This window comes from Sitophilus oryzae, unplaced genomic scaffold (genome assembly GCF_002938485.1).
Source record: "Sitophilus oryzae breed Bouriz unplaced genomic scaffold, Soryzae_2.0 scaffold_499_pilon_pilon, whole genome shotgun sequence".
Taxonomy (NCBI): domain Eukaryota; kingdom Metazoa; phylum Arthropoda; class Insecta; order Coleoptera; family Curculionidae; genus Sitophilus; species Sitophilus oryzae.
This window is the reverse complement of record NW_022147083.1, coordinates 436679-451333: the sequence shown is the minus strand read 5'-3', so window position 1 is coordinate 451333 and position 14655 is coordinate 436679. Positions and strand designations below refer to the sequence as shown.

Sequence of the window (14655 nt, the reverse complement as noted above, 5' to 3'; positions counted from 1 at the left end):
AAAACACACATAAGCTATAAATACGACATAGTTGGTGTGTGAGTATTTAGTAAGGTACTATATTGTGATACTGAAATAATATATATGATTTCATATACTTATACTATGGGAAATTTGTCCAGATAGTAAATTAAAAATTCTAAGAAAATAAAAAGCATAATATATAATCACAATAATGTACCTATTAGGTGCCGATTTTAGTGTATCAGTACAATAAGATGTACAACACTTCGCATTTTTCTTCCTCCGGCATAAGTCACAAACTCGAATGAGTCGATTTAATGAGCCAATACTTCGATGTGATGCGACAGTTTGGCGAAAAGACGGTATTTGAGCGAACCATGAAAAGAAATATCACTTTTTTCGCTATTACATTCACAATTTTCAAACAAACTAACGAACAATATCATTACTTACACACGCACTTAAATTAAATATTGCGTTTCCAAATGAATTCATTCATATATTTCATTTTATTACAGATGCAGAAGAGAGTATCAGCGGCAAAAAATTTCGGGACTTTCTCCACGAATGGCCCACACCAGGCACAGGACCGTATTTCGACACTTCTGTCGACTCGAATATCACCGGCCTTGTTGGCAACACTGTCCTCTTGCACTGTAGAGTGAAAAACTTGGGAAACCGAACGGTAAGTCTTAAAAAATAAGGCATATATGTAATAATGTAATGATTAATAATTTTCTTTTTTGACTATAACGAAACAAATATAAATATTATATTTAAGTGTCGGTATGCAAAAGTACAGAAGAACCTCTTGCATCGAAACTTTCTGGAGAATCTCACATGTGAAGTCAGTCATATTGAATTCTTTCTGTAATTATTTAACTTATTATGGTGGTGCGAACTGTTTTCCGGAATTAAGTTCGGTAGCATGATCTGCGGATAAAAATAAGTAAAAAAGTTCGAATAAATGTAGGTACTAAAATGCTTAGTTTCGGAAATACAGGGTGAAGAAGTTTCATTTTAATTCGATTTTTTCCAAATCATTCCTGAAATAACGTCAATGTTTGTATGAAGACTTGTGTCTGAAAGATTTTTGACATGAGAAATTTGATTTTGATACCAATATACGCCAAGAGGGCGACACCTACATATTTTTTTAACTAGTTTGAAGAGTAATAACTTTTCACCCGTATCTGTATAAAACTACCGAGTTAAAAAAATATACATATACGACATTTTCTGGGCAAAAAGGTATCTTGGTAAATATCGCTACGAATAATGGTTCTCGATATATTTGGAGAGAATCTAAGTTATATACCTGTCATCATTGACATAAATTAAACATGTTGACAAAATAGTTATTAGACTGAAATCATAAATTTGAAATGTTTTTGTACCACAAGTTCAAGAGAAACTGTTTTATCGTCATTTTTTCGGAGGAAAATTTATGATTAATTTAAAAAAAAATAAAAAGTTCCCAAATTTATGATTTCAGTCAAATAACTATCTACTCAACATATTTAACTTTTTGTCAATAATGACATGTATTGGCTATTACCATTCTACGAGCAACCGTTCTCTATCTTGAGAACGGTTGCTCCTAGCGATTTATACCAAGACACTCACTCATTAGTTTTATACAGGTACAGCCGAAGAAAAAATTAATAAGAAGAGACATAAAAAAAGTAAAGTAAATGGGAAGAGGAGTCGTACTCACATTAAAATCAAATTACTAACGTCAAAAAACTCCCAGACACCAATTTTCATCCAAATATTCACGTTACTTCGGAAATTATTTGGACAAAATCGAAATAAAAATGTAACTTACCTACTACACCCTGTATCTCAAAAACTAGGCATTTTAGAACATATATACGAACTTTGTTGCTTAGTTTTATCTGCAGAATATGCTGCCAAAGTTTCCGGAATACAATTGGGATCAGCCTGTATAATCATCTCTCAAACATCATACCTCACAGGTATCAAGTGAAAATAACGGTTCAACCCCGTTTAACATAGGCCAAGTTGGTCTATATTTAAGTCTTGACAATTTTTAATGTTTTTTTTTGCTGTTTCTGATGAGGAAAAGCCGGAAAATGCCAGTAAACCGATAATTCTATGTTTTAAATTTCCAAAATTGCATTCCCTAGTTACCCATTCAAATAGAAATAAATAAAAAGATCATCCGAACATAATTATTTTCTCTTAAAATTATAGCTCACAAGGTGCCAAGTGCAAATAACGGTTTAGCTCTCGATTACAACCCTGCTCAACGAAGAAACTGAAAAAGATACACGACACTCGAATGTCATAATAAAACGACAGATTTCCGTAACGAGGAGGAAAGACAGGGCTTATTACGTAATAGTATGTCGGTTCAGGGGGAATTGCAGAGTAAAAGTGCTCAGAAAATATGAGACTTTACGTTGTAGAGCGCAAAATTAAATTAATAAATTCGACGGGGCTAGGGGAGGGGATCTGTAGAACGATCTGGTTTATGTAACCGAGTTTAGGGGGATTTGATAGGGAGCTTAAAATCATAAGTTTAGAGTTTACATTGCTTTGTGAAAGTGGCTGTATTGTTATATAATTTTCACCAAGAAATAATTAAATATTCTTTTTGCTGGTTTTACTGCGTACGGATAGAAGGTTATAAAATTAGATCATGAAAAAGTTTTAGAAGAAAAACCATTAAAGTGTTTTTACAGGGTGGTTAAAATTGAACACTTTTAAAGGCAAACTCCAATTTTTAAAGAAGATAGTCAGAAACTAATGTCGATGTCTAGAGCTCAGTCTTCATCACAAACATAAAGGTGACACCCGCACGTCTCTATCTGTTACGGTTGCAGAACTACAGGGTGTTTTTCGAAAATGTGAATTTTTAAAACTCCTCTATATTTTTAAAACTCCTCTACTTATCTACATAATTCTATTAAAAATACTACAATTCTGGTAAAAAATGTATTTTAATAGCCTCCGCTCCAATAATATAATATCAATATAAAAGAACCGGCAGCGAAGATGTAATTATCATCTATATCTTTGGCGTAGATCGAAGTAGTTTAGTTTTCTAAGTCTACTCGGTCTTACATATGAGTACTTGGATTCACAATCCTGAGGTAATAATAGACGATTGAAGCGTAGTGCTAGCCACGTTACCTCCCTCCTATGTTTATCGAACAACTCTAGCATGGTTTACCGAACAACTCTAGCATTACCATATGTATTTATAAAATGTATAGGGTACCCCATTTTCGTGTGTCTTATAGAGTTTCACTATTATGAGTAGAGTTACAAGTATGAGGTTTGCACATAGTTACTTATTTTATTAAACTAAAGATGTTACACTCAGATTTTTCCTGGCCCCCTTGATTTCTGAAATAGAGGGCGAATTTAAAAATTTTAAATTTTTCGGACCCTTTCGTATCTCGGTTAACTCATAACTTATCAAAAAGGTGAAAACTATTTTTTTTAAATAGGTTACTCTAATATTATTAGTCTTATTTTATTTGCCTTGTTATGAGTTTTCTAAAAATATAATATATTCTATACTTATTTTCATAAACAAGGTAAAATGCACTATTTCACATTTTATCATAGGCAGCCGGTTTAATTAGGTAGTCAAAAACATGAAATAATTTATTTAACGTAAAAATATGATTAATGAAAAGGAACCAAGAAACAGCCTGGCCTTACACCTTCCACCCCAAAGGGCAAGAGAGAGAGCGAGAATATTTCACCTCTGCTCCGGCAAGGAGAGAAAAAGTCAGGATGAAAAGCCATCCAAAACCGAGAGGCACTCAGTGACGTAACACAAACTTTGCCAGTATGTAAGGACATGGAGTTGGCGAGTTAACAACTCGGGGAAGAAGGGCCATGGTCAGATCCCGACAATAGGAATTGAGCTCAAATCTAATGAGGCAATAGAGAAAGACGCCGGGTATAATCTTTATTATAGATTCGGGATAGCACTGGTATCAGAACCCTCGTAGGAGGTAGATACCCACTCCTCTGCGGATGAACGTCCGTTGTCAGAGGAGGATGGGTAATACCCGGCCCCCATACAACAGAAAGATCACCATATATAAATAAATATGCGCTGTGCTCGACATATTGTGGAAACGACCCAAGCTCACCTGATGATGGGGTAGGGCCCCGAAACCGGTAGTGAGAGCAGGTTGATCTACATTATGTCGAACACAGCGTGGAATTAATTTCTATATTAGCATTTTAGTATAAGGCAAGAAACTCTTATATAATTTTATTATATACCTAAAAACTGCAAGAAATTTATTTTCGATTATATATAAATAAATAAATCATAAGTTATAGACTGTATGATGTGTTATAACTCAAAAAAGGGGGACACAATAGATTTTAGGTCAAGATGATTAACCATCCTTCAACTCATTCCACATTCTACATCTTGTTATTAAATGAAATAAAATAATAATACTTATTTCAAATAGTTAATTAAAATTTATGTATGAAAATTAAATAATCCATTTTTAATATTCGCCCGGTATTTCTGGAACTAAGAGGGCTCGGACAAATCTGAGTGTAGCATCTTTAATCTAATAAAAAACAACACAGTGATATGAATATATCATCTTTGTATCTCTACTCATAAAGGAGAAACCATATAAAACACACGAATATGGGACACCCTGTACTACGCCTTGAATTTTTTTTTAAAAATTTGGCTTTTTCCTGTATACCGGACCATTCTCAGTTAATTTATTATTTTTAATACATACATTAAATTAGTTATCAGATATCTACTTAACTGATTTAAGCACCCACCTAAAAATAAATTTTAATATACCTTTGAATAAAATTGGGTAGGTACCGGTATGATAAAAAAAATGGAATTTTAAACTATACCATTTAAAAATCATTTTTAGTCAATATAAAAACAAATTACAACTTTCTTAAGGCCAATTGGCAGTAAGAGCCGTTAAAAACTAAATAAGAGTAGTAGTAGTAGGCTTGACCTCGCCAAAATTATCATCGAATGTCATTCCCCAGCCGTCTTTAACGACGTTTTTTTTTTCGATCGTATGGTATTTAAGTTTTACATTTAGTTAATAATTCATAACCTTTGTATGCTGAATATTTAAAAGATGTTATTTTTGCCTGCGTTATTGTCGAAAAGATTGAACTTTTGCCAAACCGAAATTTAAATTTTAAAAGCTCCCAGAAGCAAGTTGCCTTGTCGGCTTTAAACTTGAAGAAATCATAAGTTTAGTTCGAGTAAACTTTTCGCATTAACCTCAAACTTTTTTGTAACAAATATGAGAAAAATGTAACCGCGCGTCGTGGAGCTAGAAATTTCAAATTTCAAGATTCGAACGAAAAGTTATCGGTGATTTTCCAAATGAAAGAATGAATTTTGTTTGAACAAAATATACCTGTGCATGTAATAAGTAAATCGTGGTTATTCAAATTCCCTCATACAAATGATACTTATAATTTTTCTTCAGCGATCGTTAACACGTCATATATTACTTTGAATGTGGTAGACAATGATTCGGTTTTAAAACTAAAAGATTTTCGGACTTCCATTTCCTTAATTTATTTTGCTTCGGCCAGAAGTATCACTGACCGTTATAAAGTGTGAACTAAATCCTAAAACTACTGAGCTCATGTACTAAAACAGAGCATTCGCCCGTGAATTAGTTGTGTGCAGTCAACCATGAGGTTCTCCACTGAAAATACCTGCATTCAAGCGTTTTTTGAGTGGTTGCCATATAGTTGAAATATCCATACTTGGATTGCTAAAGATTTTATTATTGTTAAAAATAAATACGTTTCCAACTCTCTGTGGACAACCCAGGCTTCCGACCATTTTATGCTGTGGTGCTTGGACCACACATGATCTGCAATGAGAGTAGTCCTAGATTTAAAAACAGTTTTAATATTATACTGCTTAGCTATTCGTCTAATCTTCTCCGATCTTCCTTTCGCATATGGAATCGTAAAGAGAGAGAGAGAGCATTCTAGAACTTGAGAGAGCAACGTTAAACAACCGCTGAACTTACAGTATACCAAAGGATAATATATGAAACGAGTCACTATAATTTGTGCTACTTTTTGTTTACTACTGTGTTTTGTGTTATTACTACTGTTTGTATATATTTTTATCCGCCTAACGGATAGATTTTAATTTTTTTGTCATTGACGAATAGCCCCACTATTTGACTATGTCATGGCTTATTAAGTTTTAGTTTTTCTGTTAAATTAATTTAGTATACAGAATAAAATAAGGAATATTAAATGTATACTGCTATTTTCTTTAAAAGTAATTGTAATAAAAATTACTAATAAAAGAAAATTAAGTTTTTACATTTTAAAATTTGCAATTTAAATTTCTTATAATGCTTCAAATATAAGGATATCTAGGCTAGGTTAATTATTCTAGAGAAAAGTTACGAATAACGTGAAAAGTTAAGCTTTTCGAAAAAGTTATAATTATTATAACTTTTTTGTTTAGTAGAGGTAAAGTACTTGAACTATAACTCTGAAGAATAAGGTTGCCATCCATTTTTTTTCTCGCAATAAATGTTTTATAACCATTTTTTTTTAAATAAATGTAAACTGATGATAAAGAGTGATTAACTCAATGTTGATAATAATTATATTACCATGACTATATTTTTGTTTTTTCTCTACTTTCAAAGAATAACTTATAGCAACTGTTATAGTAATTAAGCTAGTACAATAACATATCTTAATTTAAGACTATGTAATATACTTATATTCAAGAAGAATTGTAAGCTTATTTTATTTATATTGCACTAATAATAATATTTTTTACAAAAATTTACTAAACCTATCAAAAATTGATCAACTATAGAATAAAATACCTGGTACAGAGTACGAACTTTATGCTAAAGTATAATAAAAATAATAGAACAAGAGCTAGGAAGAAATGCTCATTTCCGATAGTAAATTTAATCGGAAAGAGTAAAGAAACTATTTTACGATTGAATTGTGACAAAGAATATTATAAAGAAATCTTACTATTGACTTTAGAGTTACAAGACTGTGCGAGAAATTTGCTAAAATAAAGAAAGGTTTTCTGAATTCAAATGAAAGGTTCTCTTAAAAAAAAATCTTGTTATATTAGTAAATTATTTCATTTTCATTTAGTTATGGAAATTTGTATAGTTGTTTATAAATTTCTCTTAATTAATTATAATATTTAAATATGATTTTTTTAAATTTCTTTAACAGCAGCAGGTGAGCAATTGGATAGTTTCTTTTCAATTTACCTTCAAAAAATACCTGTCTATTTGGTCAGTACAGCAACGCCGCTAACTTCCGTTTTTGATGTCATTTCTGGATTGTCAAAATCTTTAGAGGTTCATTTTGGTCGATCATTGTTCTTTTCCCTCCGATCGCCATATTGACGTGGCGATCGGGAGGAGATTTATCTTTCATCTTAAGAGTTACTGCTAAAGAAAATATTTTTTTTGTGTGCCATGTGGCCAGTTATTGGATAGGTTATCTTATTCTCGTTTTTCTTCAATCTCCCTTACTCTTTTAATTATTTTCATTAGGTTTGGACATTCCTGGATTTGATCAACTGATCTTTAGTATTTAATGGTTGCTGGATAAGGGGGTGTTAATTACACTTTGAGTTAAGGTATCATGACCCAAAATCAATAAATATTCATTTAAATATTTTTCCCAGGGTTTTCTTATTTGGGCATTTTGAAGACTTTACATGGTCAGTTTCCGTACCTTTATTATTAAAGGTAACATGGTGTCGAGACATCAACCCTGTTGCTCTCAACAAAGATTTGTGGCCTTGCTAACGCAGCTGCTGTTCTTGAAGTCCACCCTGTTCAACACTGCAGGGCTCAGCTGCTGCCAGTGGAAAATTTAAACAGGCTTGTATACTTGTCATGTATAAAACGTTTGTTTTAAAAATGCTTATATGTTTCATCCATATCGTCAGAAGCAAGAAAACACAAAGTCATAAAAAACATCTGGATTTTCTCCACAATTCGTTCGAGAGGTTTTTGAGGGGACGTACTCAGACTGTGAAGATGAATAGCTTTCTGTAGTACTGCTTTGAGGTTTAATATTGTTCAATGTGTTTAAAAATTTCAAATCCAATAAGTTGTCACACTGCAGAGTCAGTCATTTTGCAGAGGATTTAAACATATTTATATAGACAGGTTCAGAGATTGAGCGACGTGACCCAGCTGCAGACGAATTTGGATGCTGTATGGATGTTATGATAATAACCTTTATTTGAATATTGGAAAGTGTTTACATATTAGTAACTTCAAAGGGCATAAAAAAGCAATACACTGTACAAGCTCAATGGGATCAAATATTCAGGTGGATGAGACATATGCAGAGAGTGAGTCTCTGCGGTATACTACTATACTCTAGGTCATATGCGAAGGAATTGCTTAGAATCCTCCAATATCCTCATTAGTACCATTAAAATTCTATATTGCTCTCTGGTCCGTTCTTACCTTTAGTATTCTACGGTGGTCTGATCACACTAATCTCAAATACCCTTTGATGCCGTTGAAATGGTCCAAAATGTAGGATGTTTGCTTTGTATATAAGATTTTGAACAGCTTGTCTGACACTCCAAACAGATTTGCTCTCACAAATAAATTTTAATGTGTTTTCTGTTAGATTACGACACTGAACTTTTTAATGTGCCATGTCATGATAGCGTGACATTGTGGTATACATTCGCCAATAAAAATATCTCTTATGTTGATTAACGGCGCTAATATTGACATGTTTAAATGTACTTAGTTTTATAGTATATTAACTCACATATTTTATTTAGTAATTTATTATAATTGTTAGAATGAAAAAACAATGTTCAATATTAATTTGTCCTTGAATTTGTCTTACCCTGTATAACTTTTTGGGTAAAGTTTTAATTTATGTTAAAGTACAATAATTATTTTAACTACACATTAGGCTATACCGGGTAAATTCTAATTTAGGTAGCTTTTTTTCTTCATTTTTACAAAATGTTAAATATATCAAAAACCTTGCATTTTAGTCATATCCGGGGGCACGGCAGTACTCCCCCCAGTCGAGCACAGCCGTACCATCCTTTTCTCGAAGGTATTAGCGGCACTTTTGACCACCCTGTAACTTCGTTTTGGATAAAGCAAGAATATTAATTTTCACTACACTTCACAAAAAAATTCTTTAATATTATTTAGAATGACCCGAAAAAAAAATAGAAGGGTAACCTACAAAAGGAAATAAGATCCCATCAAAAACATAGAATGTAAAAAAATGCTAAGTCTCGCATCATATATAACTCCTCCGCTATAAAAAGTTGGTGAGATCTCATGTAAAACCAAGTCAGTTTATTTTATTTAGTCTCTCTTTAAGCAACCAATTTTGATATTAATTGTTATTATCAATATTAGTCATTTTTATTTCTATAATAATTATAATGACTTGGCAATTGCACGATATTATATTCTATAGCAATTAAAAAACTATTCTTAAGTGCACCGTTTATTAGATTTACTTAGTAATCGAAATAGTAGATTATTCTTTTTTAGGGTTCCGTGCCCAAAGGCTGTCCGTCCGTCCGTCCGTCCGTCCGTCTGTCACAAAGGTCTATCTTATGAACCGTTATAGCTAGACAGTTGAAATTTTTACAGATAATGTTTGTATCTATGTTGCCGATTAAAATTTATTTGCATCTTCAGGACACTACAAAGTTAAGAGAGCAAAATACAATCAAAAAATTTTCAAAATTTAACAAATAACTTAAAACACATATCAGTGGAATTCCACACATACACAATTGGTAAAACTACCCTAATGTTAACAATTAAATAAAATATATGTATATGTTATAAACTTAAGATCGCTTGTAAATAAAAATAATAAGGGATAAGGCCAGAATATAATCAGGATATTTTCTTATTCGCATTTAACGAAAAAAATCGACGATGGTGGCACTGTTTTATACAAAAACTACCCGGATCAGAACTAAATCAGTCATCAAACGATCTCAAATTACTAAAACCACTTGGAAGAAAAGGATAAAACACTTAACCTAAGGTTGGCAACTTTGAAAATAAAAAATAGGGGCGAGAGGATAAAAAAAGGCACAGGCGAAACATTTTTGAAACGTCGCTCAAATGTCGAAAATTTACCAAAAAGTTATATAAACGGTATTCGATAAATATTTAAAATACACAAAAATATTTATACACAAAACTTATTAAAATAAAGCAAACCATTGTCAACAAAACTTTTTTTCAAGACATAAACTAACAGTAAGTAAACATAAAATTACATAAAAGATACAGATTAACAATTCTTTAAAGTATTGTGGCGATAAACGAATATTTTTTAGATTTTGAAGTTGGTATGTAACAAAGTTTTCAATACGTGAGAGAAAAGAGGACAATCAGATCAAAAAGAGGACTGTTTCTGGAATAGAGGACGGTTGGGAACCCTATTTTAACCCCCTGTAGCTACGAATCAAAGCAGAATTGGATTGGTTGATATAAAAAATAAATCTTATTTTTACGTGAGGAACATCCCCACGAGAGATGGAACATGTTTTTTGAAACACCCTTTATATGTTTGTTTAATTTCAAAATAGGTAAAAAACAAGCTAGATAAATTAAAGGAATTCATGATAAATTTAAATTATATTCGGACTGTTTACATTAAAAAAACTGGAGAACGCCGACTGAGATACCTGGAGATAAGGGCACGGCAGCGGCGGCGGCGGAGCCTTCTGCCAGTGCCAATCTTTTTGAGTCTTTAATTATTTTATTGAATAATATATTTTGTATGTGGTTTGTATATCTATAAAATTTTTAAATAGAGTAACAGCGCTTTCAGATGGAGCGGACCGTACGCGCAGAGCGTCCGCACGGATGTTTTTTCAAGATAGCTCATCCGGACGGAGCATACGCGACCCAGGTGAAATTGTTCATATACGCTCATGGTACTTGCTCGAAGTCGCGGACGCTCCGTTCCATTTGAAAGCGCTGTCGCTGTAAGATAAGACCTAATTCGACTTTATTTATTTAAAAAATTAGAAATTTAAGTAATTAAGATTTAAATTATTAATTTAAATCTACATTTAAATGCCAATAACTAACCTGGAACATACATTGTAAATAATATATCTGCATTTCTTCATTTCTAAAGTTGTATATTTTTTCAAGGTATTCAATTTGCCACATTATTATTCTATGGCTTTCCATCATTGCAGCACGCTTATTAATAATTTTTAAAATATTATTATATATATAATTTTAAATCTAATTCCCAGTTTTTTAAACCTTCGCCGTAATGTGCTTTCTGAACAGGGTTTTTTTAAAGCTCGGAGAGTTTTTTTTAATTATTTCTATGGCGGGAACTTTATTATTTTCATATTTGCCATAAATTAAGTTTCTTAGTAGTCTGGATAGTTCAAATTTCTGGATTTTTCTATATCGAATCGTTCCTTTTTTTGTCGATTCCCTTTATTTATGAGAGTATCGTAAGGAACTTCTGAGAGCATGGAACCTTTTTCAGCACACTCGATTTGCCTCTCTTATCTTCTATGTATCCTATACGTAAAGAAGTTTGTTTTACATCTTTAATTCCGTTCAGCAGAAATAGCGCATAATTTACGTTTGAGCCGTTAATAACTCGAAGAAAAGTTCATTACGTTTATTCATTTTTCATAAAATTTTCATGTTTTTATAAAAGAAATCACTAATAAATCTTTGTATATGAGATTTACCTACTTTGGCTAATTTACCTATACTATTTTAGAGAAGACAAAATTGCATCTTTCTAGTTAGGATGCATTATTAACATTATTACAAATAAAGGAATGAATATTTATTTTTATATAAAAATGGGATGTGGAATCCGAGCCCCTTGAGACTCGAGGCAATCGTTCCGCGGAGTTAGATAGACGCCCAATACTTTTGATGGTTCGCCAAAGGCTCCGGAAAAAACGGAGACAACGCCGTCCGGCTGGGCATAGGCTCGGCTCGAAGCTCAGACCCCGTCCCAATATGACGAGTCAACCTCAAATCCGCTTGAGGTTGACTCGTCTCGGGTGTCTCTCGCACTCGTCTCGACATATTTATACGCAGCTTTACATAAGTCCTCGGTGGCCGCACGGTTAAAGCGTTAGGACTTTACGCTGCTATGACGTTGGAGCCGTAGTACGAATAGTAGTTCGAATCCTAGTCACGGCGACTTTTTTTTAACCGTTTTTTTTTAATTTTTACATATTTATTTTTACTTTTTACATATTTATTATTGATTTATACAATTTTTAGTAATGTGTTTCTTCATTTTTTTTAAATTACTTATACGCGCATTCACAATTTCAGCTAAATCGGAAAAAAGTTTATAATAATATAGTATCTAATGTTGTATAGATAATAAATGGTACAAAACCCTTCGTGCGCGAGTCCGACTCGCACTTGACCAATTTCTGTAATTATGGTGCCGTGCATGCAATTGCCAAGTCATTATGATTATTATTAAGGAAATAAAGATGACTAATATTCATATTAACAATTTATATCAAAATTGTTGAATAGGTGCTGAAAGAGAAACTAAATAAAATAAACTGACCTGGTTTTACATGAGATCTCACAACTTTTTATAGCCGAGGAATTGTGTTGCGAGACTTGGCATTTTTTACATTCTATATTTTTGATGGGATACTTTAACAAAACTCACCTTTATTTTTCTCCTAGAATCCGAAAATCAATTAACATACAGAATGTTCCATTATAAAACCCCACTTTGATGCGTAACTCTTTTTTTTGGGACACGCTGTAAAATTCTCTATATTTTTAAAAAGTACTGTCAATTATCCTACACAACCTTAACATACATATGAGAGGCGCTACCCTGTATTTTTTATTAAATGGTATTATGTCGAGAAAATGAGTATAATTGAAGATATATCTAGTGGAGAAAAATACTTTAGAAGTTTCAAATTAATAAAACTTTAGTAGACATTGTTAAACTTGTAAATTCTTTTTAATTAAAAGAAGGAGAGCGGTTACTGCTAAATCTTAAACGGCATTGTATTTAGAACCGTACGGACTTAAGTAAAATGAATTACCTCCGCAAATCTAGTGCAAAATGCAATCAACAAAACCACGCTCCATTCTGTGATTGAATTCGAGGTTTTAACTCTATTAGTCGGAGCTTTGGATATAAGGAGAAGTTTGCTACTTCAGTTATATATCAGATTAAATGCAAACAGTAAATAAGAAGTTATAGCAGTTCTTAATCATTACTAAAGGACTTGTTTATCGAACTAAATAAATATATTATTTCCGTTTAGAAATACTGCTTTCGACATAAAATTTTGATATTTTATTTTGTTTCTAATTTAATAAAATCTACAATATTTGTTTTTCACGGTCGGTGAGTCTTAAATAAGTGCAAATATTTTCAGGGTTTGTAGATCTAGATAAAAAAATTACTATTATAATGTTGTAGATTTTAGAATGCTTAGATTTTGAGAACCACTGGGTCTTTTTTGGGCTTTCTTTCTTGTAAAATTAATCTACTACATATGTTGCATATTATCAACAAATTGTGTTTTTTAACTACAACAAAAAAAATCAAAATTTTTTTCAAAAAATTGAAAATTTTCATTTTTTTTTCATGAAAATTAACTCATAATGGAGGTCTCATCTGGGGTCGAAATATACTACCCTTAGAAATATTTGCTTTTATTTAAGACTCACTCTGTATATATTTTTTTAATTTATTTTTCTATTAGGTAATATTTGTTAGTAGGAAGGAATAATAATGAAGATACCTAATAATTATAGGAAAATATCTGATTATTTCGCTACTAAAAGAAAACTAAAAAAAGAAAATAAGTAATATGCATAGTATACTGTATGATTAAAAAATCTCGTCCAGTTGACTTCGAAATGACGATATAATTGCCCATACAATTTTTCATACAACGTGACAGCGATTTTCAATTCCAAGCCAACGTATGGTACTTGTGTCTTTTTCAAAAATTACAAAAGAATTCAAAAATTTAATAAAGAAGAAACATTACAATCTGAACTGCCTTTTTAAATAAAAAGAATTTGTATGTGCACTATGTGCACATATTTGAAGTGAAACAGCTATTAAATTGAATGATTTGAAGGACATGTTTAAGAAAATGTAGTTTGAAATGTTGGAAAACTAATAAATTAAAAATTAATAAATAATTTGATTCACATTACACAATTTGTATTAAAATTACCGTCTCGTCGTCTGTCCGCCTGATGATTTCGTTCGGGTACCTCTATTCAAGTGCCGAGTTTCGTTCAAATTGACCAATAATTAAGAAAAAAAAATCCTGATTATTTCATCCATTTAGAGGCATCGGTTCGAAACGTCGCGTCGGGGGCGTCATCCTGTAGCCCGTCCCCAATTATGCCGAAATCAACCCACTTTTTTCTTCAATATCAAATCCTTAGTTCCACCTTGACGAAGATAAACGAAGATAAAAAGGTAAACGAAGATAAAAAGGCGTCGCCGTCGCGTCGTATCCAACTTCACAGGATGGACACCGTCGCTCCCTCACATAGCCTACACCCCAAATTTGGTCACGAACGGACGACATCAACTGTCACAGGCAGTGACACGTGTCGTACACGGTTTTATTGGCATTGGCACAATCTAATCCAAATTTCA

At 32.2% G+C, this 14655-nt stretch overlaps 1 protein-coding gene across 1 annotated transcript in view; it reads left to right on the top strand.

Moving 5' to 3' along the window:
• The window catches only part of LOC115886840 (zwei Ig domain protein zig-8-like), a 524614-nt gene that overhangs the window by 371305 nt on the left and 138654 nt on the right, over nucleotides 1-14655 (top strand). The window contains exon 2 of the mRNA XM_030906144.1: nucleotides 483-649. Within this exon, the coding sequence (XP_030762004.1) occupies nucleotides 483-649 (167 nt within the window). The remainder of the gene's footprint in view (nucleotides 1-482; nucleotides 650-14655) is intronic.